Consider the following 27,602-nt stretch of genomic DNA (forward strand, 5'->3'; position numbering starts at 1 on the left):
TGATCCCAGAATCTCATCAAGCAGCTTCTTGAAGGATCCTCGGGTGTCAGCTTCAACAACATTACTGGGGAGTTGGTTCCAAACCCTCACAATTCTCTGTGTAAAAAAGTGCCTCCTATTTTCTGTTCTGAATGCCCCTTTATCTAATCTCCATTTGTGACCCCTGGTCCTTGTTTCTTTTTTCAGGTCGAAAACGTCCCCTGGGTCGACCTTGTCAATACCTTTTAGAATTTTGAATGCTTGAATCAGATCACCTCGTAGTCTTCTTTGTTCAAGACTAGATTCAATTCTTTTAGCCTGTTTGCATACGACATGCCTTTTAAACCCGGGATAATTCTGGTTGCTCTTCTTTGCACTTTTTCTAGAGCAGCAATATCCTTTTTGTAACGAGGTGACCAGAACTGAACACAATATTCTAGATGAGGTCTTACTAATGCATTGTAAAGTTTTAACAATACTTCCCTTGATTTAAATTCAACACTTTTCACAATATATCCGAGCATCTTGTTGGCCTTTTTTCATAGCTTCCCCACATTGTCTAGATGGAGACATTTCTGAGTCAACCTAAACTCCTAGGTCTTTTTCATAGAGTCCTTCTTCAATTTCTGTATCTCCCATATGATATGTATAATGCACATTTTTATTGCCTGTGTGCAGTACCTTACACTTTTCTCTATTAAATTTCATTTACCATGTGTCTGCCCAGTTCTGAATGCTGACTAGATACTTTTGAATGACCTTTGCTGCTGCAACAGTGTTTGCCACTCTTCCTATTTTTGTGTCGTCTGCAAATTTAACGAGTTTGCTTACTATACCAGAATCTAAATCATTAATGTAGATTAGGAATAGCAGAGGACCTAATACTGAACGCTGTGGTACACCACTGGTTACTTCGCTCCATTTTGAGGTTTCTCCTCTAATCAGTACTTTCTGTTTTCTACATGTTAACCACTCCCTAATCCATGACCTTGACTTCTTATCCACAGCTGCTAACATGAACCATCGGCCTCGCTACAGCCTTACTCATAGTGATACAGAACAAGATTCATCCTGGCATATGCATTCTGTGATTCTCTCAGTCTGTTGTGGGTGTTGTACAAGAATAATCGAGCCAGTTATCTTACAAAGCCTCAAACTGGTCTTGCAGTGGTAGATATCATTTTTTTTTTAAAGGTTATAACACTTTTCTGTTTGAGGGACCACTTTTTAAAAAAATTAAATAAATACAACATTTTGATTAGGTACCCCCAGCTAAAATCAGAGGAAAAGGTCACTCACAAAATGTGCATTGCATATTGACTGTATCACAAACCTGTCTTTCTTAACAACAGTGAAAGACCACCTTTTATATGTTAAGCACCAGTATATGTGTTAATTTTAAACAATTGTTTTGGGGGACCCCCTAGGTTACCTCTGCGTTCCCCAGTTTAAGAACCACTGTCCTAAAACACGCCTGTAAAAGCACTGCACGCAGAACTACCACATTGTTAAGTGTGAAAATCACACGGAAATAAGGGACACCACAAGGAAATTGTGTGCACTTACGACATGAAATCTAAATTAAGGTGGAGGGGAAAATAGTTGCAGTTTGCCACCTGCTGTAGATTATGACAAGCCCATGTTGGGCCTTTTTGAGTATATTGCTTAGGGCACAGTACATCTTTAGTTCAACACACTTTTCCCAAGCTTACACCACACTGTACTTTTACAGGTATATGTTTTGTTTAATTGTATCAGTGCTTGAACCTGGTTGCTTATGATTTGCTATGCTTACTGCACTTTGCTGTGCTTTTACCATTGCATACCATTGTAAATCTTTACAAGGGACCCATCAAGCTGTTTTTTCTTGCTACTTATTAACTTTTTGTGTTCCAAAGTCATTTTGACCCTTCTTCATCAAGGTTCTTGTTTTATAGACAATATTAAGTAACCCAATGGACTTTGTATTTTTCCTTTTGTGCCTGCTAACCTACTTGAGCAGCTGGGCTGCAGTCTTGGGGTATTCCGGCTGGTGTTACACTTCAACAATATTGGTGTATCTGTGTTGCTGGATGTCCATTTGAATGAGGTGCTTACTTCTCACAGACCAACATATGGGAAAAAAATAAATATTACTGCATACATTGTCTTAGCTTGTCTGATATCCCATTTACACTACTGTGGTGGACACCAGTAGTGATGATGTGTTCTGTGATCCCAGAACAGGATGGAAGGGAGACAGGACATGTTTAGTGATGTTTAACTTACATAACTAGGGCTAAATTGGCCTTGGTGTAGAAACTGCACTACCCTTGCACACAAAAAATAGCAACTACAGTAGCTTTTAACATAAGCATTGTCAAATTCAGACAATTTGCAGTTTGAATTCTTTCAGTTTTACACTATCCTCAACTCCTTGTAGCCCCACTAGAGGGCTCAATTTCCTGTGCTGTGAGAGACATGGAACGTTCCAGAATGAAACAGCTGACTGAAGGGAAATGTTTGGTCTTTTGCTGGACGGAGCACAAGAATGCCACTGGCACATCAGAGGCTGCAATAATGTGGCCCCATGTGTTTGGATTATAATAAATACCTAATGCGTGTAGGTCAGCTTCTATCTCTGACTCGCGGAGAGGCGATTGAACAAATTGTGCATTTGCTCACCCTCTGAGCCGAGAGCAAAGGCCTCCTTGTGCAACAGCCAGGCTTTCGGATCCTGCTCCTACCTGCCGGTTTGTAAACCCAGCAGTGGTTGTGATTGCATATCAAACTGTACGTTGATGAACCTCTTTGGTTATCAAGAATTTCGGTCATCAGAATTTATCTATAGATAAGGGACAAGGGCTAAAAAAAATCCAACCGGGAAAGTGATAACCAGTCCTACTCAGAGTAGGCCTTGGAAACACGGGGCATAGTTTATTACTATAACTGTATTACTATTCTTGGTAACAGAAAGCTGTTGAATGTTCTAGCATTCTAGATTCAATAAGGGAGCTATTTGAGGAAGTTAACAATGGAAAGCAGGTGTTTGTATACATTATAAATGTATTAAATATGTATGTATTTATTTATTGCATTTATATAGCGCTTTTTATACAAAAGTATTGCACAGTTCATAGCAGAAAAAAGAATAAACCACAATACATATGTATAGTATGTCACACATACAACTACCATAAACAGACCATTTAAATAACATAATTAAATAACAGTATACACATACAACAATTTTAAAGTTACATTAAAACCCACTAAGATAAGAAAGTAATTTTATAAAAGTGTGTTTTAAGTCTTGACTTGAAAACTGTAATGGTCCCAGCTTCCCTGATAAATGAAGGCAGAGCATTCCATAATTTAGGAGCTCTACAAGAAAAAGCCCTACCTCCCGTGTTGCTTTTGTTGACCCTAGGAATAACCTGCAGCCCCGCATCCTGTAATCTCAGATTGCGATTTGGAAGATACTGTGTAAGTAACTGTAAATGTCATTTTGTCAGTATTTTACAATATATTATGGAAGAACCATACCATTGATAATGGCAGCAGTTAAAGAGATACAGAACTTTTTATGCTCGTCATTTACTAATCACTGGGTGAGTGAGGGCTGCATTTGCCCACTCTCTGATTGGATGGCATAAGGGGTGCTGATAGGGCTAAAAATCGTTTGTATATAAGCCCAGAGCAGCTCACAAGCACCAGAAATGATACAGAACTGCAGTGCCATGAGGTCTGGCCTCTGACTAAAACTGTACATTTTATAAACAACAGTGTTGCTACAATATACCAATCCACTAATCAGATTAAGATATCTGCTCAAATGACTTTAAAACCACGGTTTGAATAGTTTTATTGTGGCTGCTGTAGCAAGTATATATTGCATTCCCCAGATGATATCAAGATCTCTTTTAAGCAGCGCTCTTTCGTGCTAGAGGACTCCTGGTTATAAAATTCATGAGTGGCTACAGCACTACGTTTTTCAGGTTTTGACAGTTGGTTACCAATACTAAAAGAATGTAATGTTTTAGACAGACGTCCCTCAATTCTAGCAGAATTTCAAGGGCGTGGTCTTGTACGAAAATGACGCCATAATCTATTTGGAATTCATGTAAGTGCACTTAATAGTGAAGCTGAGTCTGTGGTATGCAAATTCCAGCAGGTGGTATCTCATTGAAAAGCCTCAACAGGAAGCTTTGCTAAGCAAAGTTGGAAAAAAGGAAAACTATATATATATATATATATATATATATATATATATATATATATGTATATATATATGTATGTATGTGTATATATATATATATATATATATATATATATATATATATGTATGTATGTACAGTGTGTATATATATATATCTCCACCTGCTAAATGTAGCTGTGCTGTGAGCTGAGCCAATGGGAGCATTTTTGATCATCGTTGGCCAGTTCTTTAATTTAATAAGTTAATATTTATTTTAGTATACTTATCTTGACTACTGCTAACTCCCTAGCCTGTTTTCTCACTCCAGTGACTTCTAATCAGCTACAAGTACATTTTCCAGTGTGAACACAGTGAGCGGCACTCACGGGATTCTGTGTTGTTATAACAGTCTTGATCAACATCATGACGATGATTCTGAGGAGGTTGTTTGAATCCCAGCTCTGCTATTTGTTCCACAGTTCAACCTGGCAAATCACACAAGATATGTCAAGACTATTTTAAGGCTATGTCCACCAACCATGCATTCTCATATATGATTGAACAACAAAACATACACCATTGACCTAATGGCGAATTGGTCTTTGAGCATCTGTCTTTTTTTAATAAAAGTAGGGTGTCATCAATGTATCACCTCAGAGTCTTTTCATACCTACATGTACATTTCCTGTCATGATTATTCACTGTAATCTCAAAGTGAACCAAATCAAAGGTATAAAAACAGGCATGTAAGAAAACGTGTCTGTTTGCTGTGCCACCAATGTGTTTTTAATGAACTCCCCCCTGTGTTTAAAACCACTGCTTACTGATGAAACACTTAAGACTCCTGAGCCCTGCTCTCTAAAAGTTAACTCTTTCAGTGGACTGCAGTGATTATTTCAGTCAAACAAAGTTAAATAAATAAATAAAAATGCTATAGTATATAGTTGTGATAACGACACTACTGTGGCATTTTCCTCTGTAATAATGGAACTCTTTTGTTCAAAAAATGAATTGACACAAGAGTTCTATCATATTATTATGTTGTGACAGACCACATCAATGCCATTATCCCTTATAAAACAAATAGGCTACATTTATGTATTTATTTAAAGCTTTAAAGTTGTTGGCCTGAAGACCAAATATGTGCTGAATCAAACTGAAGCTGTGCTAAAGCTATTGTGTGGCCTTCATTTGTTCATTCATATTACCTGTTGATTTGTCAGGCTTGATAAGCAGCAAAATCAGAAGGTCATCTAAAGGTTTCCATTCAGAGTTATTAGTACCTGCTGATATATGGTCTCCCACTTCTCTGTCATGAACAGGGGAGCAGATCATTTAAGATTCTCTAAATTTAGATTGCACGCACAGGAATGTCAGAGTTCACCCTAACCCTTACAAGTGGAGTCTCTCACAAACAATATTAATGAGCTACCAGTGCTAAGAACTTACATGGGGATGTCCTGCTGTGTGTAACCCAAAAGTCTGCTTTGCATATTTGACAGTTAAAACTCACTCACAGTATGCTAGTGACTTTCATCTTTTCCACTTAAATTCTGATGCATAATTTTTGATCAGAGATTGTAAGAATTTCCTGGGAAAAGAAGTATTTTAGGTGCAGATGGGTCGTAGTCAGAAAGCATTAGTGTGGCAGCACATATGGATTTTACAATGTTAAGCATTTACATGCCTAGAACACAGTTCTGTGGTAACATTTTCTCATCAGTTCATGACTGTTGTTTTTGGGTGATTATTCCAAGTGATGCGGTGTTGCAGAATATAATGGATTTGTGTTTTAGGAAGCACTGCATATCCAGTCATCATAAACAATCTGCATAAACGGTATAATCTATTCTGTCACTGTTCATCTTTTCTTCATTGTGAGTTTTTTATGGTGAATGTTCTGTTTTTTACACTCAAGAGACCACCTTCTTTCAAGTTTCCAGAACACTATTCTGGGATTATAAATGACATGCAATGAAGGTGGCAAAAAGTAGCAAGAAGCTTGTGGACCAGCAGCAGAAAATTAAAAAGCGTTTTGAGTCAAAGACCTGACACAAACAAGCAGATGGCACATGTACATCAATGCATGCCAGTGATTGGTTATTCTGTGATTCCCACTCGCTTTCAGACATGGTCTTTACAAGCCGTATTCTATGATTCTCTCAGTAAGGTTCCAATACAGGTGTTATTCAATAAAAAATGTACCTTTTCACTGCAATATTGTTTTAAACCTCTGGACATATGCATGCTATAGGTCTTTTTTTTTGCACAATACCTTATTATATTCAATCTGATAGATACGCCCTTTAGATTAGGCTATCAGGATGCTTTGTTTTTATTCACTGCTTGGATCAAAGTTCTGCAATGACAAGAAGAGCCAAGGATGCTGTTTGCTGGTTTTAAACATTGTCAGTAAGAGTACTTACTGATTAAGCTGTAGCCTTTCACCAGAGATAACCAGATCCTTAGAATGACGGATCCAGGTAGGCCTTTGGTTATGGCATAAATGTAATTAATCACAGGCTGTTTCATTTCGCTATCATTGCTTTTACTCTAGAAGATCTACATCAACCTTCATTTTCTCTCTTGGGATTAATAATGAGAAGAAAAAAAAAAAAATTCCACTTGAAGCTTCACAGCACTGGCTCCTCCCTCTGATCAGTCTGCCCTCCTCCTATCTTTACTCCAAGCTATTTTTGGCTTCATCCTGACAGTGTGCTCTGGTAGCACTGACAGCTGGGTATAAGGTAAAAACAAAACAACACCGAGCACACACTTGTTGCTCTTTTAGGACCGCTAACTTTGGCGATAAAAAAAATAATACTGCGAGGGAAAAGTTTATACAAGAGAAATTTTAATTAAAGCTGTCCTGATAGACAGAATGTGAATATGATGTTGTTGATGCTTAATGTGGCTTTATACTGAAGACATTTACAGAATATAAAGAAAATAAAAAATGACAGACCCCACTCCTTCAAACGGAGAAGACCCTGAAATTGAGCTGTTTGTAAAGGTAAGACCCTGGTGCAGTACCAACTAATTTGATACCAGTTGCAAGACTTTTGAAGTATACAGCACCACTGTATCTATTAAGAGTGCTCTAAGCCTATCCATAATGTAATTTTATACAGCATGAAACTTAATCTAAGAATGTTAATAGTTAAAAGGTGATGGATAATGTAACAGAGTGTGTTTAACTCCCTGTTGTCATGGTTAATTAATTATACATAGATGCATTTCTGTTAACTTTTTGACAGTAACCCATATTTCTAATGTTGTTATGAAGCCATTCCATTATCTTTACAGTATCTTGAGAGAAGGTCCTACATGGTATTGTATTCATACGTAATCATGAGCAGAGCATTATATTGAGTGCCTGTGGCAAAGTGGCTTGCAGTGTACAGGTGCAGGGGTGATGCGGTGATTATTGAAAAGGCAGACAACAAGAATCCGAGTGCAACAGTGTTTTTTTACTTATAATCCCGGTCTGGCGATCGCAAATAATAAATCCCAGGCAATACCCAGCAATGGGTATTGCACTGTTCAAAAGAAAGGAATTGGAGTTCCAAATGATAAACACAGTCACCAGTCCTGGGTGCGTGTTAAGCCCGCCGCACACAGCTCGACTCAAGCCGTCCCGACACATCTCATCTGAGTTTGCACAGATTCTGCCATCAGTTGTGCTCAGTTTTGGTTTAACGTCACAATTGAGTTTTTCCCGACTGGGTGTCGCACGCTGCTAAGACTGAATTACTGACCACAGCTAGACTGGTGATTACTATGTATGCAAATTTAATTAATACTGCCCTGTACACATTATGCATGGTATCGTATGCTGATTAGACAGTGGGGACAGCGCCGCGAGGCAACCAAAAGAAGCGCTTAGCCTATTAATTAATTGACCATTTACACCGTGCAAATGTTTCAGGCAGTGTTTGATTTTTTGTATAGCTTGTCTACTACACTTTAGCCTGTGGTAAATAAAATCCAACCTGTTGATTTTTTATTTGACTTTGGCATTTTTTTCTCAGCGTGTGGATCTAGGGGCTTGTGATTTGTGACCTATTGGAGATCGACGTACTGGTTACTTCCGTTTTAGCGCAGTAAGAAAATATAGGCTGCCAGTAGATTGATAATAAAAAGGTAAATTGATCATTTACCTTTGATTAGTAAACGCTAAAAAAAACTATTCAAATGTGTACGTATCTGGTGTTTTTGAATTCGGGACACTCGGAGCAATTCAAGACTAATGTATTTTTACCTGTGGAACTAAAGCTGTCAATATTCATCTTGTATGACAAGTTACATGACAAGCTACGTCACTTAAACCTGCTTCACCATTGGTTGACACCCTTATGACAAATCGGTCTCAGTCAGTCTTGGTTGGCAACCGCTGCACACAGACAGACTGATCACATCTGAACGAAACTGCATCTGAAAAAGATTCAACATGTTAAATCTTCAAATCTGAAGACATCCCGACTGAAATCTGCATAATCTTGGTTTTAAAGGCACGCACACTGATACGATTCATCTGAACTCTGTACGGCCAGTTGAGATGAGATGAGTCGGGACGGCTTGAGTCGGGCTGTGTGCGGCGGGCTTTACAGTGCTCGTGGTGCATGTACAATTTAATTTGTGGTACAAGTGCAGTGCTGTTCCGGGTTCATGCTGGCCCATGGTGACAGCTCCAGAAACGCGTTAGCCATCTAATAATAATAACAAACAGTAAATCAGTGACAAACAAACAAAACACTCGTGGTATGAATAATCACAACTCTGGTCCTTCCGGGTCGTTTCTCTAACCAAAACAAAGGAATAGATTACGTTGCTTCGTCCCCTATTTATACCGTCACCCTTGGTAAATGATTGCAGCCTCTCCTCCAATCTGCGGCTACCACATAATTTCCCTTCCGGGTCGATGAGTTAGTGCTCCGAAGTTCCGCCCCCCTTTCTAGATGACCGACTTCCGTTTAACCCTAGGAATGAAGTGTCAAGCCAAACAGTCCAGGGTACTCTGTTCCCATTACTTAGCGTCCTCACAGGTGGGGAGGGAGATTCACCACCAAAGATCATTCGATTTCTGTCACAGTGCCGTATGGTAATCTGTGTTTGTGACTGGAGTGACTCTTTGATGAAGGTGTTAAGAACATAAGAACATAAGAAAGTTTACAAACGAGAGGAGGCCATTCAGCCCATCTTGCTCTTTTGGTTGTTAGTAGCTTATTGATCCCAGAATCTCATCAAGCAGCTTCTTGAAGGATCCCCGGGTGTCAGCTTCAACAACATTACTGGGGAGTTGGTTCCAGACCCTCACAATTCTCTGGTGTATTGGTAACTGTGTTTTGTCTGCTGTATTGGTAACTTTGTTTCATTAGCAGGAATACTGTTTATTCAAGGGATTCCTTGTTTTGTTTAGTTGAGGTGTTGCAGTAGCTTACCGAACATGGCTTGAGGCGGCTTTGTTAAATGTTTGGACTCTGTAACACATCTGTCAATTAGGTGAATTTGGTACTACACAGTAAAACAGAGGAAGCTTGAAGCTGTCAGACTACACTGGCCATGTCACCTTCCTAAAGTGCTGAAAAACTATCACAAACACCATTTGCTCTGCTTGTCCAACGTTTTTGCACACAGACCAAAGGACTTTGGACTCTTAGAAATATTGTGTTTTTGCTATCAGTAAGATCTGTTAGTTATTGCATCCCACTCCAGGTTAGGCAACATCAGTGACATTTTACTCCTGAATGCAGTGGCTGGGGTAGTACAGTTTTAAAGGTTCAGTGTCACACAATCATGTTAAACTTTAATATTTGAATACAATATTCTTTTGTTTACCCTTCTGATGACAGTAGGTACACAAGTTTCCTTCTTCTTTTCCTGAGAATCTGTCACTGTAACTAAACAGGCATACTTGGCCTACTTCTTGCAGCAGCAGGAGGTTATTAAAGTATTCTGACAAAAATGTAAATAAAGGAAACAAATGTTCTCCTTTTTTAAGTTGCATTTGTTATCTGATAAAATGTATCAGGAAAATGTATCATGTATCAGATAGGGCTGATATTTTCAACATCGGTTTCCATGGTCCTGTGATACCCTTGTGAATATGTTTAAAAAACTAAAAACATCATATGGACACAGCAGCTTTCAGCTGTCAGTCTTTTTCAAATGTTACCCAGATTAATAAATAATCGTAAAAGGTAAGCATTGAAACAGATTGAGTTGATGGTGTGTGACCCCTTCAGGCCCAGCGGCCACTAGTGTGGTAATGTCACTTTGTGAAAGGTTTTAACGCTTGGGTATCTATGTGTATACAGACAAAAAAAAAAATCAGGACAGGAGATATTTACCATGTGGAAATGGAAAATTTACATTGGAAGCAAATGTTTCCATTGATAGAAGTTGTGCATAAAGCATGCATTATAATTATTTTCCTGTTAAAAGGAAGGAGGAAAGGATGCAAAACAGGTGGTTTTATTGAGTGTGTGATGTTATATAGAGTATAGTGACAGATTTAGTCGTGTCTTTTAAAGTGTGTATTGTCTTGTATTAGATGGCCACCAGGTTGCAAAGTAATGGCATAAGAGTGAGAGTTAGGGCTGCTTCATACTTCTGTCGCAGATGAATGCGATCAGTCGCATACAGCTGTAAAAGCTGTGCAGCTTCACTATTTGCTGAAAGGACACATCGTCTCGCAGCCCTTTTGACTGCGTAGCTGTTGTTCATACTTTAAATACAGACAGCATTTGCTTAATTGGAAAGATTGACATTTTAGAAGATGTGCTGAGTTTGTACCGCTTATACAAGAGGTTTAAACAAAAGCGACGTTGTTGCTACATCCGTCCTCTAAACGCATCAATGCAAAAATACACATGCGATGCTAGTGACACCTGCAGAAAGACTTGCAGTCACACAGCACACAGCAACTGGCAATTCCCAGCAAAGTGTGGCCACGAGATTCCGACTCCACTCTTTACTTCAGGGTTGACTCTTCACAAATCTAATTTTTCTCCATCATGCTTTACATTCTCTCCAGTCCTTTTTTTTCTTCTGAATAATACACACCAACGCCGTTTCTGTGATTTGGTCGTCTCTATATTCTGTAAGTGAGGGAACTTCTTCTATTAAAAGTTCCTTGAAGTCTTGCTCCATGATGGTTACCAGCGTACGACCATGCAGCAAATGTTGAGATTATCAACATCATCCAACCCCATGTGATTTCAGGTTGCAGACACATGAGAAAAGGCTGTACGACTTTCCAAAAAAGAAGCCAGTCGGAAGTGTAGATGACGTAAGTCCGACCTGTCACACAGAGTCGGAGACCCTCAACTCCAACCAGAAATGATTTTGGAGTCTGAAGTATGAACCAGCCTTGTGAAAGCATATCCTTAGGCCTCAGCCCTTCAACGTCTTGCATACTGTCTTGCATAATGTTTCCATGCTGTCAGTCAGCAATGATGAAGATGCTATTATACAGGACAGTGAGATGCTAGAAACAGGGAGCAGTTCTAATATACTTAATGTTCTAAAAGTTTTTTAAATGACCTGTTTAAAGTTTCACTTAGTCTGCTACAATTTACATTTTCATGTTTTTTTCAAGAACTCTAGATATATGGTTTTTTGAGAGCTTTTGTATAATTTCTTTTACAACCTTTTTTCATACCATTATTAGTTACCAGAGCAGAGTTGAACAGCTTGAAGTAACTTGGCAGCGTTCTTTCAGAACAGTAAACATGACACTGAACAGTTGACGTTTGGTCCAAAAATATAACAGGGGCTTTTCACTGGTGCCAGAGAAAAGCAACACCTGATCACGAGGTGCTGCAAACCCTAAAGGATGATGAGAGTTATGAGTCAGAGCATTTGATGGGAATAATGTACCCCATTAGAAAGATATATTTCTAACTATTCATGCTAACTGTTTTGTTATTCTGAATTCTAGGCTACTCAGATCGGAACATGTAAAGCTCACGACTCTACAGCTCACAGCTTGACCATGCATTTATAGCAGGGCTGCAAAGCTGTATTTTGAATTCAGATTGTGGAGGCCGGTAAAAAGTGAGAGCTTTCATGAAACAGAATCCCCCTGGTCTGCCCTGGCTGTTGTATCATTTTACTTTCAGATAGAAACAAGACCCCTCCTTGGAATATAACACTGCTGCAAAAAAAAAACCCCAAAAAAACCATATGATTAAAGCCAACAAAACATGAACTGAAACAACAAAAAGCATAACTTGCCACAGACCTAATTAGCATTAAGGTTTCACTTCAGCAATGATTAGAAATTACAGTAACAGGCTTCCCAGGGTTGTTATTAGTTTTTTTTTCCAAATTTCGGTATGCATGCTTTGTATGTTACTAGTGGTAGGCATTTTGTTATTTCATTCAACCTCTGACTCTAAGCTGTCACAGCAGTAAAGCAATGCTATTAAACCAATCTGTATCCTCTGAGCAATGACCAAAAAAATATACCCATTACCACAACCATCTCTGCCTGTTGTCGGCATGTGTTGTTTACCAATGATTTCATATAATCTGCAGGTGGGCACAGATGAGGAGCCGCCCTAGAAACATACATATTCTAATTGAGTCACAAAGCTCTGATAGGCTAAGCCGAGTATTAAAATCCAACATACAAAGTTTACTATATATCTATTTGGCTTCGAATACACTCTGTGGTGAGAGCTCACTCACGGTTATTGCAGTCTCCAGAGTAATATTTGAATGCAGATTACCTCTGCTTGTAGAGAAGGTGTACAGGGGTGTAGATTGTTTTAAAAATAGATGCTATGCTTTTTGAAATTGAGCCCAGTGGTGCTCCCCACCCTAATAAAGCCACCCTCCCCTACACTTCACTGAGTCCAGACCCAATGAGAAACTATCGCCATCTGTGGTTGCAAAGGAACATCTACTAGTGCCAGAATTGAATGTTGCTGGCGATATATGAACTACCCCAGCGCCATAGCGCCAAATTTGCACCCCTGGTTGTAGAGGAAGCATTGAAGGACAATCAGTAGTAATTTAGATGTAATTTGTTATGTATGTGTTATGTAGGCACTGAATACTGAACTTGAACGTCTCTTGAAATATTTGTCTAAATATTTTTTTTTGGTTTTGTTTTGTTTTGTTTTTTACTAATACAGAATGTGCCATGTTTTCAAAGTGTTTACTCCAGTCTGTAACATATTCAGCTGCTATAATTCACTTGGAATAGTAGTTAATTATATATTGGAACAACCATTTTGTTTGGGAGACCGGTGTTACTGTTTCTTCATGCGACTGTCATAGTGATTCAAGTGTGGATTATAAAATATGAATCTAAAGCATACGTTTAGCCATTTTGTATTTTACGATACATTGTTACAATAAGGTTTACATCTTGATTAGTATCACACAGAAGTTTAAAAGATAATATTAATAATACAGGAATGAGTAGTTAAATTGCTGCTGCATCTTTGCCCCTTCAACATATTTGTGTTGTAAAAGGTGAAGGGGCAAATGCCCCATCTTGCCCCCCATAATCCCCCCTCTGATTGTAAATCACATTGCTTCCTCTACACAGCCCTTCTGTACACTCCAGGAAAGAGGGCACAGTAAAGGCGCAACATGAAACCTCAGTCTGCAAAATGCACTTCAGTGAGACTATCTGTCCATATTATATTTATAAGCATTTCCGTCTTCAAAGGACAAAGTGTTGGCTTTGCTTTATTTATTATTATTGCTTTGCATTTTTATGCAAATATGCAAAACCAGAATCATTTAAAGGGAAGGTGGTTTAGATTGAATTGCTATAATATCATTTTTATTTACATGCACTTTTTCCAAATTTAAATAGATCATATTAAAATTAAAATAAAAACTAAGTTAATGTTTTTGGACCTAAATTTAAGCAAAGCAATCACATTTCTATTAGAATACCCTCCTCAAACACATCACTGCCAGTTACTAGCTTCCTTAAATTGGACGTGACTGAATTGTAGAAGGCAATTGTACTGGTACTTTTTGTGTGTACAAGTCTGTGGCTAGGTTACCTAGGCTTGGTGTTACAGGTAAATATACCTAAGTACAGTTTACGATCTAGTCTTGCACTTATTTATCAAGTGCCTTGGTGAACGTCCTGTGTTGGCTGATCAGTATTTAGTTAGAGCCCCCCAAAGTATGGAATAGTCTGTCTACAGTATCCAGGATATGATAGTGCATCAGATAAATATCCCAAATGTATCAGCTGAATGTGGATTCGGGTGGTGTCCTTTTAGCATTCTAATGTCAGTTTGTAAACCCGTCAAATCTCAGAAACCATTTGAGAGCAGAGCATGGTTACTGTATATCCACTGAAGGCAAAATGTGCAAGTACACTTGACTTTAACCCTCTAACTATGATTTGGTCATGTGACTTTTTGGCATCTGAATAATGAACCAAACAGGCAGAATGATTCAGAGCAATGTAATGGTTAGCAGTGGCTTGAACCCTACATTACCTCTCAGTACATCAGTTTGCTTTTGTGTTTAGCTCACATATTCAGCACACTAGACAATTAAAAATTCATTAAAAAAAATAAAAATATAATTTAATAAAATTATTCAGAGAGTGGCTTTGTCATTGGCTCTGGGACGTGCATTATAATAGTGAAAAGGTAAGTAAATATGGGCGATCCACCACAGGATTTTACGATTTTTTTAACAGCACATTTAAACAAGTAAGGCACTTTCACTTAAGATAAGTATTGTGAAATAATCCTTGGCAAAGCAGTCCTTCCCAGTAGGTAGTGTCTGCTGTGTCAGCTATTGGCACGGACTGAAGGTGAGGGTCATTCGCGGTGGAAGAAAGGCCATTACCTCATGTGTTTTTTTTAATTATAAACGGAACCTCTTTTATCTACTGCAGTGTAATTGTATATACAGATATATACCATGAAGTGCCAAGAGCAGAGCTCAACAGTAATTAACAGCAGTGAAACCAAGGTCAGTATTTAAAATAAAGTTACAGTAAAATGTACAGTATAGGGAACTGTGGCATCTTAACAGGGAGAGCAGAGGACATTGAATTTCAAACAGCACTTTAAAGAGTTTGAATTACAATCAGCCCACAGCAAAACATGCAAATATGTACCTTTATCCTGCTTGAGGAAAGGGAACTGCTGATTTAATACAGGCCCCCAGAATGCTGTGTTTCAGACCGTGTACACATGTTTCCTTGGTGTCCTATTGCATTCTACAGTACATTAACTTCACTTTTCAATCCATACCTTTGGTTCCAAAACAAATGCTAATGAGCACAACTGATTGGTTAATGAGTATGGGTGTGAATGCTCAAATATATTTTACATTTAAAATATAAATAATTATAATAATGAATGATGTTACCGGTATAATATTTTGTGAATATTTTCATTACATTGATAAGATAAGATGCTGCAGGATAGGTAAGAGACACATTTCATTTTGCATGCGATTAATATGTTGATATGAAAAGCCGTATTGACGTATTGGTGTACATTCTCTGGGATCATATTGCCATGTAACCTGAAAGATGAAACAGATTTGTCAACTTAAAAAAGTGGACGTTAACAATAGCATCACTGTTTTCAAAGCATTGTGATGTTTATCGTCTCTGACAGTTTTGGATATTATATATATATATATATATATATATATATATATATATATATATATATATATGTACACAATGCATAGGATATTGGTGCTTGCTACTGAGCACGCCTAGACATATGCTTTAGTTTGATATATCCATTCTTTTCAACACAGCCCTGAATCTTGCCATGAAAGAGGGAAACAGACCATGCTTAAAATGTTATGTACCTGTTCAGCCAAGCTGACTGTTGGTAATTGACAGAATCCTTCTTCTAGTTTCTTCTATGATGAACTCGCACACGCGCCTGTCAGATTAGAGCCACTGACACATGACTGCTGTTATTATTGTCATTTTCTAGGTCTTGATTGACTATTTATCCTGCGGCTGTATTGTGTTACAGCTGTGCCTTTCCTTTATTCACCGGATAAATATCAGGCTTCAAACAAAACACATTGAATGTCAGGCAGATGCAAATTACATTTTTATTCTTTATGCTCAGTTTATTGTATCAGACCATTGTAATTGGGCTTATTATACAAGTAGATTAGCCTGATCATTTTGTGATTGATGTTTCTATAAGAATGAATTAACACAGTTCCACCCTTTTTCTCTGCAGTTTAATGACGTGTAAAATATCCAATAGATGGGCTTGTCACAGGTTTTAGCACCTCATGTTATTGGTTCATGGAATTTTAAAATAATATGATTCAGTGCTCATCTGTGACTGCTGAGTGCACCAAAGAGTTAGAAGGCCTAATGAAGCAGGTAATGGAATTTTCATGTATAATTCAGCCTGTTCCAAGTTTCCAGTTTCAGTGTTAACTTTCTGCACCTGCCTCATGTTATTATTTGAAAACCTGATACCTTGTACAAAGATATGGACATTTGGCTGAGATTCATTCCCTTGTACTGTATATTTTGCATGTACTGTAGAGATCACAACTGTTAAATGCGGCACAAATGTTTGGAAAGAAGTACGAATGTGTGCGCTTCTGGCTTCTTAAGGAGAATTGTTTGAAGCTAACACAAAATGGCACCTTAGATGTATTCAACATCTGCCCGTTTAGTACAGTAGTACTGTACTGTATTTAGAAAATTAAAACTAGACATTATGTTAAGTTTGACTTGTAATCTTACCCAAACACAACATGACATTTCAGCTGTTTTCGACCAGTAGTCAAATTATATTAAAAACAACAAAGAGGATCATGACTTATTGACATCATCTGAAAGAAATGATCATTTACAAAAAAAGTATAAAGCAGAATCCTAAAAAAAAAATATCTTGAAAATCTCCATCGCTGCCAATGAATGCAGCTCAATTTTAAAAAGACCACCCACTTCTTGTTGCTATGTGCCTCAAGGTTTGTTCTTTACACGTTCATTACACGCGGATACAAGCTTTATTGTTAGCATTACAAGTGCATTACAAGGCCAATTACATTGGGCCAGAATTTGATTAGCATCTGAAATGGTTAAAGACTCTTAAGGCTTCTTTTAACACCAGGAGACTGCATGTAAGCCTAGAAAGAACAAATTACAGTACTGTGCTCTACACAATGGATCTGGTAACATAAAACCAAATGTAGCAGGAATGTCTGGCTTCTTTATTTCAAAGCGAAACTCCCTATTTGGGGTATTTTATGTAGATCCGATTGCTCTTTTAACCTTGTGTTGTAACAAAGTGAATATAAATGGCTGTTTAAATGTTTAAAATTTTGTTTTCACCAGCTGTCATGTTCAATAATATTTTTTTTGAGATGCCAAACATTAAATACTGTATCCACTGTTAAAAGAAAAAATGTGTGTGCCATACCTTTAGAGACCTCTATTACCAACATGCTTTGCAACGTGTGGACTGGAGTAGACTTTCTGAAATGATATTTTCTGTGAGTAATTGGTAAAAACAATGCAGTGCTTTATCAATTAAATCTTTCTTTTGTTCTCTCTTGAGTTCTGCCAGAAAGGCACAGGAATGTGTATAGCTTTACAAAATGAAATCTTCCAGTAGAACAATGTAAAAATGTAAATAACATTAGTAACACAAGCTAAGTAAATGGTAATTGTACAAATGAATGAATCATTTCTGATTTAGACATGCAGCTTGGTTTAAAAGGCAATGTTTTCTGTAGATAGGGATCTTAAACAGTGTCATTAAGTATACCGTATATGATCACAATATTAAGCATCTGTTGGTATGTCAGACACACATTTTTACATAATATACTGTAGCTCATGGTAATCGAATTATTTCATGTTACGGGTAGCTCTAATTTTGAATTTGTCATTGGAATGTCACTGACACACTTGTTAATTTATTGCTGTTCCAAATTGAAAGTCATATTATATGTTGTCAACAGTTTCTACCTGGTACTCAAGATTAGCTTCTGTTTGATGAAGCTTGAGGTGGGGGGTGTTCAAGTCAAGTTCAATGTCAAATATTATGTTGATCAGTGAACCGTGTGAAGGATCTAAAACAGTTATGAAATTAAATGCATGTAGATGGCTGGTATTAAGCTGCTGTGCTGAACTGACTTGTTTGCCGGTTGTGTATTTCAGGCTGGCAGTGATGGAGAAAGCATTGGGAACTGTCCGTTCTCTCAGCGTCTCTTCATGATCCTCTGGCTCAAAGGGGTTGTCTTCAACGTCACCACTGTCGACTTAAAAAGGTAAATATCTGCATCAAGCAAATTAAATCCACGTCTTCCTTTTGTGTAGTGAACAGCGCACACCTCATGTAAACAGGCCTCAGAAGCAAGGGTGGCCAGTACCCTTTTTTTTTTTACAATAAATCTATGACTTTTTGTCAGCAAGTATTTAATGAAACCATCAATGCCGTCATATTAACATAAGCTGAATGTGTTAATATGACGGCATTGAATGGGAATATGTTGCAAAACTAATGGAAATATGTTGCAAAACTAGTAAATGCAACTGATTCGTTGCGTGACCTTTTATTAGACTTAACTTAAGCTACCTCTGTGCAAACTGGGAAATGTATTTGTCGAGTTTATAGTCAAAGATTACATCCAGGACTACAATTCCCTGCAGCAATTCACTGCAGATATGAAGCATTTCTAAGGAAACAAGCAATGTGAAATCAAAGTGATTTCATATCAAAGAAAGGGAAGACAAATAATCACATGAGTGGATTTAGTTAGTTTGATCATGACTGGTTCTGTATTAAATCAAACTGTCAGATCGTTACTCAATAATTGTGTAGACAAGGGCAATTGAGGGAACATTAAGTTTTGTCGAGTAATTAACATGTTTTATTCAATTTAATAAATACTTAACAACTTAAACCTTCTTAAAGGGAATTAATCGGAAAATATGAGTATTAGCACACCCCTACTCAAAAGTAAAAAAATAAGATGAAAAACTTAGCAAAAATAATTGCTATGATATCGATGCACAACATTCTTACAATAATGAATCTGCTTGTTTCTTTTAGAAAACCCGCAGACCTGCATAATCTGGCCCCAGGGACTCATCCACCTTTCCTGACCTTTAACGGCGAGGTCAAGACTGACATCAACAAAATCGAGGAGTTTCTGGAGGAAGTCCTTGCACCACCAAAGTAGGTTGAAACACTGCCTAACTGCTTGGGCAACTTAAGCACTTGAAATATGTCCTGGTGGCGGTATACAGCACAATTACAGCAACAACAAATGTGCAGGACAATGCTTGACCACATTTTGCCCGTTGCAATATAGGTCTCAATGGCCTACTGTTGTATGTGTTCTGTTTTCTGATTGGTTGATGTAATGTTGTAATTGTTGAAGTCTATATCCACACAAACTCTTTCCCGAATTCCTTGGGCATTTACTCCAAGAATGTAGATAGTGGGAATGTAGGACACTGTACCCTACTCCTTCACAGAACAAACACCTGAATGGCTAAGCTATTGAAGGATATGTCTTTGGATATTCAATAAAAAGTGCAATATACAGCAGTTCTGTGAAAAGTATTAACATGTGAAAAAACGTGTAGAAATCTTGAAAGGGACACTTCTCACATCGCACATCGTAACAGAAACAGATCCTGTTTCATTAGGGTTTGGACTCAAAATAGCCTAAAAGACCTATGCTCATGGTTTCCAGTCACACTTGTGACAGTGCATACATGATTGCATTGGGCTTGAGGCATCAAACTTACTGTATTTATGTGCATTAATATGGTGTTGTGATTCGAATCAGTATTCTGCACTAGTGACAGTCAGGCACATCTTCCTTTCAGAGCGCTGAGAGGGCTCCTGAGTATCCCCTGCTATTCAGTCCTGGTTGGCTGTGGACCAATGACCTATTCTGTGGTTTTCTCATCAGGTACCCCAAGCTTGCTGCTAAACAGCGAGAATCCAACACTGCAGGAAATGACATTTTTGCAAAGTTCTCAGCATTTATAAAGAACACAAAACCAGAGGCCAATGAAGGTGAGTTTGCAGATTTATAGTATTTTTTGATACAATATAATATTTTATTAAATATTGTAATACATGTTGTACACAAAATCTTCATCAGTAGAGTGGTTAAGGTTTTAAAACTATTACTGATAGGCATCTTCTTAAATATCTAATGATGACTACCAAAGGGATCTTTGTCGTTGTGGATAGTACTGTTTTTTTAATTCTCACGTCTTTATTTTCTGTTATTTATTTCTACTTATTTCTTTTTCTTCTTCTCTTTTCCATTCATGCCTACGTGACTGACTAGCCACTTGTACCTCTGCAAGCTAAGGTCCCATTTGTGGATAATTAGCAGACATCCACTTACACCATTCTCACTTCATCAGTCAGGGGTGGAACGGAATGCCTTCTACACTACTCATATGGATCTTCCTATGAAATGCAAATGTTCATGTTAAGTGGCAAGAAGTATAAGGGTGTTGATAGCAACCAAACAAGCACATTGACATCAAAATGTCAAGGAGAGAAAATGTAATACAATGTCAATTTAAATTTAGAAACATTATAAACATTATAAATAGATGTGCTTCTGATAATCACAACTTCCTATATTTATTCCAGTTACCTGCACTGTACATTGTGTGTGATCATCATGCACAGACCAACTGCTTTTTGGCAACTTTTCGTTTTTTACCACTGATTACCCTAATGGCACTTTGCAATGTTCATGAATAGGATTCATTTTCTTGAATGTTTAAGCGCTGGTCAACTGTTTGTTTTACTTTGCTGCCACCTAGTGGATATACACTTGTCTGCAGTGAAGTGGTGATTTGCTCAGCACCCAGCGAGAGCACTATTTAAACTTTCCTGTCAGGTTTCAAGGTAAAATAATTGCAAGCAATAATCAGTGTTATAAATTCAACATTAGATAATACTGCAATATAATTGAACGTAGTCTAGCAAAGGTAATGTGTAGCTTAGTATCCCCTTGCTTTCTAAATGGGTATTTGCAAGAGAGAATGATCTGTCCTGTTATGGAGAATTCGTAGTAGTGAATTCACAGAAAGTCTTTTTTTTTTCAGCTCTGGAGAAGGCCCTGTCCAAGGCGCTGAGGAAGCTGGATACTTACCTGAACACTGCGCTCCCCGAGGAGATCGACGCGGACAGTGCTGAAGATGTGAACGTGTCAAATCGCAAGTTCCTGGATGGAGACGAGCTGACTCTCGCGGACTGCAATCTCCTGCCAAAGCTTCATATAGTGAAGGTAAGGAGTGGAGAAAAAAGAAACAACACACAAGTCCTGCAAGTCTCGCTGTCACATCATACACACAGCGGATATCCAGAGTATGTCATGGTGGTGAATTATCTATGTCTTCATGACACTGATGACTCTACCAAATGGGCAGTAAATACAATGTAAATTGAAGGTACTAAAGAGTTGCGCCTGTCGCAATAGTCACAAACCAGTTGCAAAGGAGACAGAAGTCTTGGGTGAAATGTATTAAACAAGCGCAATGCTATTTGCAACTTTTTAGGCAATGCTTTGCGGCAGCAGTTTCTGTTTGCGGTTCAAGCGTAGATGAATATGTAATTATGGGAGTTCCTGCATAAATTCACAAAAAGGGGGCAGAGATAGTGCAGATGGGGGTTCTCAAATATTATAATGAGATGTACTAAAGATGCCGGTAATTGCGACATTTACAATTGCATCAATTTGTTAAGAATTTTTGAAAGCATGTTTTAAAGTCACAGTTGTTGCTGGCATTACCCAGTCTGCTTTTTCTCATGCGTTGCCAGTTGTGCTCAATGCATTTTTGAGGCGAACAGCCAAATACCTATTTTTCCCCTAAAAGCAGGGTGTGCACCTGTTCATTCTGAACACCTGTATAGGAATAGGAAACACTCCTATTCTATTAATGTGCAGGTGGTTTGTAATTGTGCACAATTTAGCACTGCACCACTGACTAATTAAAAACAGACAGTATACATTTGGCTATAGGCTAATGATAATACGAATTAGATAATGCAAAATTTGTTGCTAGTCCCTTGAAATTCATATTAATGAGAATTGACTGTCGTCATGTAAGTATCATAACTTGTCAATGCGGCACCATGATCTATTTTGTGTTGTCTAGGCAACCAAGCTAATAATAATAATAATAATAATAATAATAATAATAATACCCGCTAAAATCATTTAGTTTCAATTTAAAATAATATTTTATTTGCACTGTACACCAATGTGTACAATTCAGCAGCATGATTTATTTTGTGTTACCATACTGGAAATATTATTTTAAATTGAAACTAAATGATTTTATCGGGTTTTATTATGACTTCTTACAATACAAATTCACTCAACACGAATTTCCTGTTTGTGCAAATTATTTTGGAGCCCCCCAGGGATTCATTTATTTTAAAAAATTAAACTAATTACTCTCATTCAAACAGCTGAGTGTAAAGGATATTGGGAAATGTATTAACTGGCATCCAGATTAGTGAGTAACCAGCGCAAAAAAACGAGCTTTGAAAGTGTTGAAAATGGTGATTAGAGCATGAATGCACAAGAAAAAGACAGATGTTGTTGCAGATTTCACCGTTCCCGCAAACACTTTCTCAACCATTGTGATACTGAGGACACCTTGGTTTTGTATTTTAAAAATGCCTGTGATCAAAATGGGGTGTGCTGATATGACGTTGCAATGTATACTTTTTAATACAACTGTATTTTTAATAAAATGCACAGTACTTTTAAATGTATAATAATTTTCTTGTACTGTAATTGAAATGTGATTACATAAAAAACTGACAATGTGCATTTGGTTTAGACTCCTGATAATAAAAATTACTGATAAGACCTTTTTTTTTTGCTTGTCCCTTGAAATTCGTATTAACGAGAGTTGACTGTATTGTTTTTGTGTTTGTATTGTCTTAGATTGTAGCGAAAACGTATCGCAACTATGAAATCCCGTCGGACATGACAGGAGTGTGGCGGTACCTGCAGAATGCTTACACCAAGGATGAGTTCACCAACACGTGTGCTGCCGACAAGGAGATTGAGATGGCATACATGGATGTGGCGAAGAGGCTCTCTCAATAGAAAACTAGCACTAACAGCTCAAATACTATATACTGTAGCCTATTTTTTACAAATTGGTTTCTGTTGACTTTTTTTCTGTTGGCATTTATCAGTATCAACATTTGCTTGGCTGGGACAAACCCTGTTTCATTAGCTGTGTGACCCAACAAACAAACTATCCCAAAGTGTTTTATAGTGTTTCATTCTTATCGTTGAAATGAATAGTAACCTAGATACAGCAGTGTTGCTGCTGTAGTTTGAAGCTTTCATGTGGCTTTATACATTATTTGATTACTCCTACATTTCAATTCAAAAAGGGGTGCCACATTCAATAAATTTATTATTATTATTATTATTATTATTATTATTATTATTATTATTATTATTATTATTATTTATATGTGTTCCTATCGATTTATAGCATTCACCATAATCTGCCAACAATATTAACTGCAGTCTAGGAAAATGACCCCACACTTGTTGTGGTCATATAACTCCTTGTCTCAAGTGCCTTTCACAGTAAGACTACACTTACCAGAATGCATTGGGGTGCGTTGAAAAGCCTGAAGTGTCCCAAACTGTCCTAGTGTACATGGAATCATATGGTAACCCTACCCATGCTGATTCCTCACTTGACACCCCTTTGCTGCCCTATTTCTGCCTTCCCAATGCCTGTACAAGCACTGCGAATACATGCTTTATTCATATAAATGAAGGGATATGGTCTTGAAAGCTTGTGTTGTGAACAAACAAGTGGGCCAACAAAAGGCATCAACATTTTTTTTAATGTATTTACATGTCTGGGTCAGTATGCTTAAGTGAGTATAATGCAACAACAAGAACAACAAAAACATTAAAGCATTCGATATAAAAACAAATCTCCATTATCCATTTTTTAAAAGTAAATCCAAAAATATACCCTAATAAAATTTTTAGTTAGAGAGTTAGGACTAGCTGTACTAAAGTGTTATGGCTGTCGCAAACGAGTCGCAAACGAGTCGGAAGTCTAAGGTGAAATGTTCTAAACATGTGCAATGCTGTTAGCAACTTTTTAGGGAATGCTTTGCAGCAGCAGTTTTTCTTTGCGGTTCAAACTTAGATGAATATGTAATTATGGGCGTTCCTGCATAAATTCTCAAAAAAGGGGGTGCAAATCAGGGTTCTCAAATATTATAATGACATGTACTAAAGCTGCAGACAATTGCGACACTTACAATTGCATCAATTTGTTTTGAAAGCACATTTTAGACAGTGGCAATTGTTGCTGGCATTTCCCAGTCCGCTTTTCTCGTGCGTTGCCAGTTGTGCTCAGTGCATTTTTGAGTATCTAATTTTCACTAAAGTCAGGATGTACTTACAAGCCTTGAAAACTGTGACATTGTCTGTGACATTTCTGGTTTTCCCAGCGTGTTGGGAGCAATAAACTGCACACACGTGCCACTAACCCCTCCAGCTCATTCTGAGCATCTGTATAGGACCATGACCTATTGTGTGTTAATTGTCTAGGCTACTAAGTAGGCCAAGTTAAAAATAATAATAATTAAAATAAAGTTTTAGTTTCAATTTAAAATAACATTTTATTCGCATTGTACACCAATGTGTACAATGCAGCAGCATGATTTATTTTGTGTTACCAGCAGGTTAAAGTAAAAAGAAAGTGTGCTAAGTATTCATTTGATTTTACTTCTGTACTGTATACTGTATAGGCCTACTGTACTGATATATATTTTTACATAATGTAATGTGTAGCCTACCCAAAACACATTAGTGTTATTTCAGCGCAATGATTTATATTTAAAATACATCGAGAACTAAATGTATGTGTGTGCGATTTTATTGTATTGTTTTTAAACCCAACACCTCCTTATGTTGGACAAACATGTCCGGTTTAGCGAGGGGCTACTGTATGATTATGAAAAGCTTTTTGGGGGTGAAGGTGGGGGCCCCACTATAGAATCTGATGGGATTGCCTTTCATTTTTTATATATATATAACAGTATTAAAATAGGTAAAATGAATACGGAACAGAATGCATTGTACAGATGACGTTTACATTAAAAAAAATGTTATTTTGATTCTTGCTTTGATTCATGTTTAGATGTTATCCTTTGTGTACCCTCTGCTGCAGCAAACCACAACTCAACTCCCGCTATTTATTTGAACAATATCGCACGACTCTCGCAATGTATGCTAGAGATATCGCTAAAGCAACAAATATTTAAATTAGTATATTGCGGCTCTTTTCATTAACATATTTTCTCTTAGTACATACGACAAAATGTATACTTTGCGAATTGTCGCAATGAAAATGCAATGCTATGTTTGCGCTGCGACTGGCCCATCTTAGTACATTTACCCCTTAGTGGGTCTGGTCTGGAAAAAAGGCATTTTCCATGTGTCTAGTGGGGGGCTGTGACACACACAGCATGTCAACACATACAAGGTTCTGCATAGTGCTTCTCCTTCTCTGCCGTTTCACTGGTCAGATTGATTAACTCAAGGTTCTGTATAATATCTGTCTATTCCTGTATCTTTACTGAATTGAAATCTTGAAAAATACTTCAGTCATCCTAAACTACTTCATAAAAGCAAACACCAAACACCAGTTACACTCTAGTTTTATATTTGTTTAGTTTTTACAAGGTTTGTCCCAGACCTGCTATTTTGCTTGTAAATACAGTTTTTGTTATATATCTGGTAGCGCACTGACAGTCTTTGAGTGATCATACTATATGAAGAAGCTTGAAGAGCTGAATGCCTTTGATTAAGTATCTTGCATCTTTTTCACGCTGGACTTTTGCAAATATGTTTCTCTCAAATGTGCTTTACCTTCAATAAGCTGTTTAAATGCCAAGTGATAAACATCTTTCTAATTATTTTCAACAGTTAAACTCTTTATGAAGTGAGGAGAAGTCTCTTTGTCTGAAACTCTTGACACGGTTGTTCTTTGCCAATTTCCTACAAGAACACATCTGTGAACGGAGGGGGAGAATTTAAAGCCACTTCATAAGAACAACCATTGCACGTTGGCACATTCTGACAGGACAGTGCTGATGGCTTTCTTTGCAAGTCGACACCCTGCTTCAGTTGTTGCACATGAATCAGACCCCTACATCTATTTATCATTTAATTATCTCTTTATTTGATGTTCTTAGTGAAGAGCTATGAGCTACAAAGGCCTGTTCTCAGCACATAGCAATATTGCTTGCACAAGTCATTATAGAAACAATCTAACACATTTGTAACCATTTATATTATGTATCTTACAATGGCTTTTCCTTAAATGACAATACAAAATGGTTTCCTTGCAATAATAGCTGAGAATGTGCTTGCTGATTTATCGCTAATGTCTTATTTAAGCCACTGTTCATATATCAATGCTTAAATTACTGAAAAAATAAAATTAGATTATTGTATTAAATCATAAGGATGATGATATTAAAGCCTGGCATTCTAGATGTACATACATGTACAGCTATGGCCAAAAGTTTTGCATGACCAAGAACTTTAGGATTGAGACATGTAACAGTAGTCTGTATCTCCCCATTGTTCTTTGGTTCAAAGGTTATTTGGTCTGCCAGTCTGAATTTTACTTTTCTCCTAAGGTTACCCGTTCCTAGGTGAAATTAGAATTCCCAGAACAGCACAAAAAATGTTCTTTGAGCTCTTGGTTAAGAATTACTCTAGAAAAAATGTAGATAAAATTTGTCCCAGTAACATATTTCACACATTCTGAGACTGCTGATTAACTACTAAAATAATCAGGTTACAGCAATCTGGCAAATCAATCTCTTGCTGTGTCTGCTCTGAACAGACTATTACAGAAGTTATCAGACCTGGAATGAGTCTCACCTGAGTCTGTAGTTCTTCATCATTGTGTCCAGCCATATGGAGGGGTTTAAGCACAGGTCTAATTGCTGGCACTGGATCATTTTAATAAGCCTCATCAAGTATAATTCCTTCCCTCTAATTTGGCTGGGTCACATATATTGGAGGGGGATGACCACAGACAATTTGTTTGCGTGCATGTGAAGCTGTTAGAGCGACATGGTAAAAGAATCACAAACGTTTACAACAGTTTGTCAGTGAACGGCAACCATTTCTGTACTGGTAGCTGCTGAAATAAAAGTGTTTATTTTCACAATTACTGAATCACTGTCTTCTCTGTGTACTTACCGTTTACAAAAACACAAAACACTGACTGCTAGTATTGTATTGTACATAATACCAGAATCTTTAGCTCTTTACAGAACATCGAGATACAGTATATAGCATTTGAAGCTGCCTTACAATCAAGATATTCTGTAAGGGTTAGAAAGCACTGATGAGTTGGTGCAGCAGTTGTGAACACAATATCCTGTGTTTAAAG

At 37.5% G+C, this 27,602-nt stretch overlaps 1 protein-coding gene across 2 annotated transcripts in view; it reads left to right on the top strand.

Moving 5' to 3' along the window:
• clic5b (chloride intracellular channel 5b) overlaps positions 1-27,377 on the top strand; it is a 35,854-nt gene extending 8,477 nt beyond the window's left edge. Inside the window, exons 1-6 of one of the 2 annotated variants that reach the window (XM_034017444.3) lie at positions 6,885-7,169; positions 18,309-18,418; positions 19,204-19,329; positions 20,075-20,181; positions 21,237-21,418; positions 23,090-27,377. In XM_034017444.3, the coding sequence (XP_033873335.1) occupies positions 7,113-7,169; positions 18,309-18,418; positions 19,204-19,329; positions 20,075-20,181; positions 21,237-21,418; positions 23,090-23,254 (747 nt within the window). In that variant the 5' untranslated portion in view covers positions 6,885-7,112 and the 3' untranslated portion in view covers positions 23,255-27,377. Of the gene's footprint in view, positions 1-6,884; positions 7,170-18,308; positions 18,419-19,203; positions 19,330-20,074; positions 20,182-21,236; positions 21,419-23,089 lie in introns of those variants that run through there. The other variant, XM_034017443.3, reaches the window with a different exon arrangement.
• The last annotated feature ends 225 nt before the right edge of the window (positions 27,378-27,602 follow it).

The sequence above is a fragment of the Acipenser ruthenus genome, chromosome 6 (genome assembly GCF_902713425.1).
Source record: "Acipenser ruthenus chromosome 6, fAciRut3.2 maternal haplotype, whole genome shotgun sequence".
Taxonomy (NCBI): domain Eukaryota; kingdom Metazoa; phylum Chordata; class Actinopteri; order Acipenseriformes; family Acipenseridae; genus Acipenser; species Acipenser ruthenus.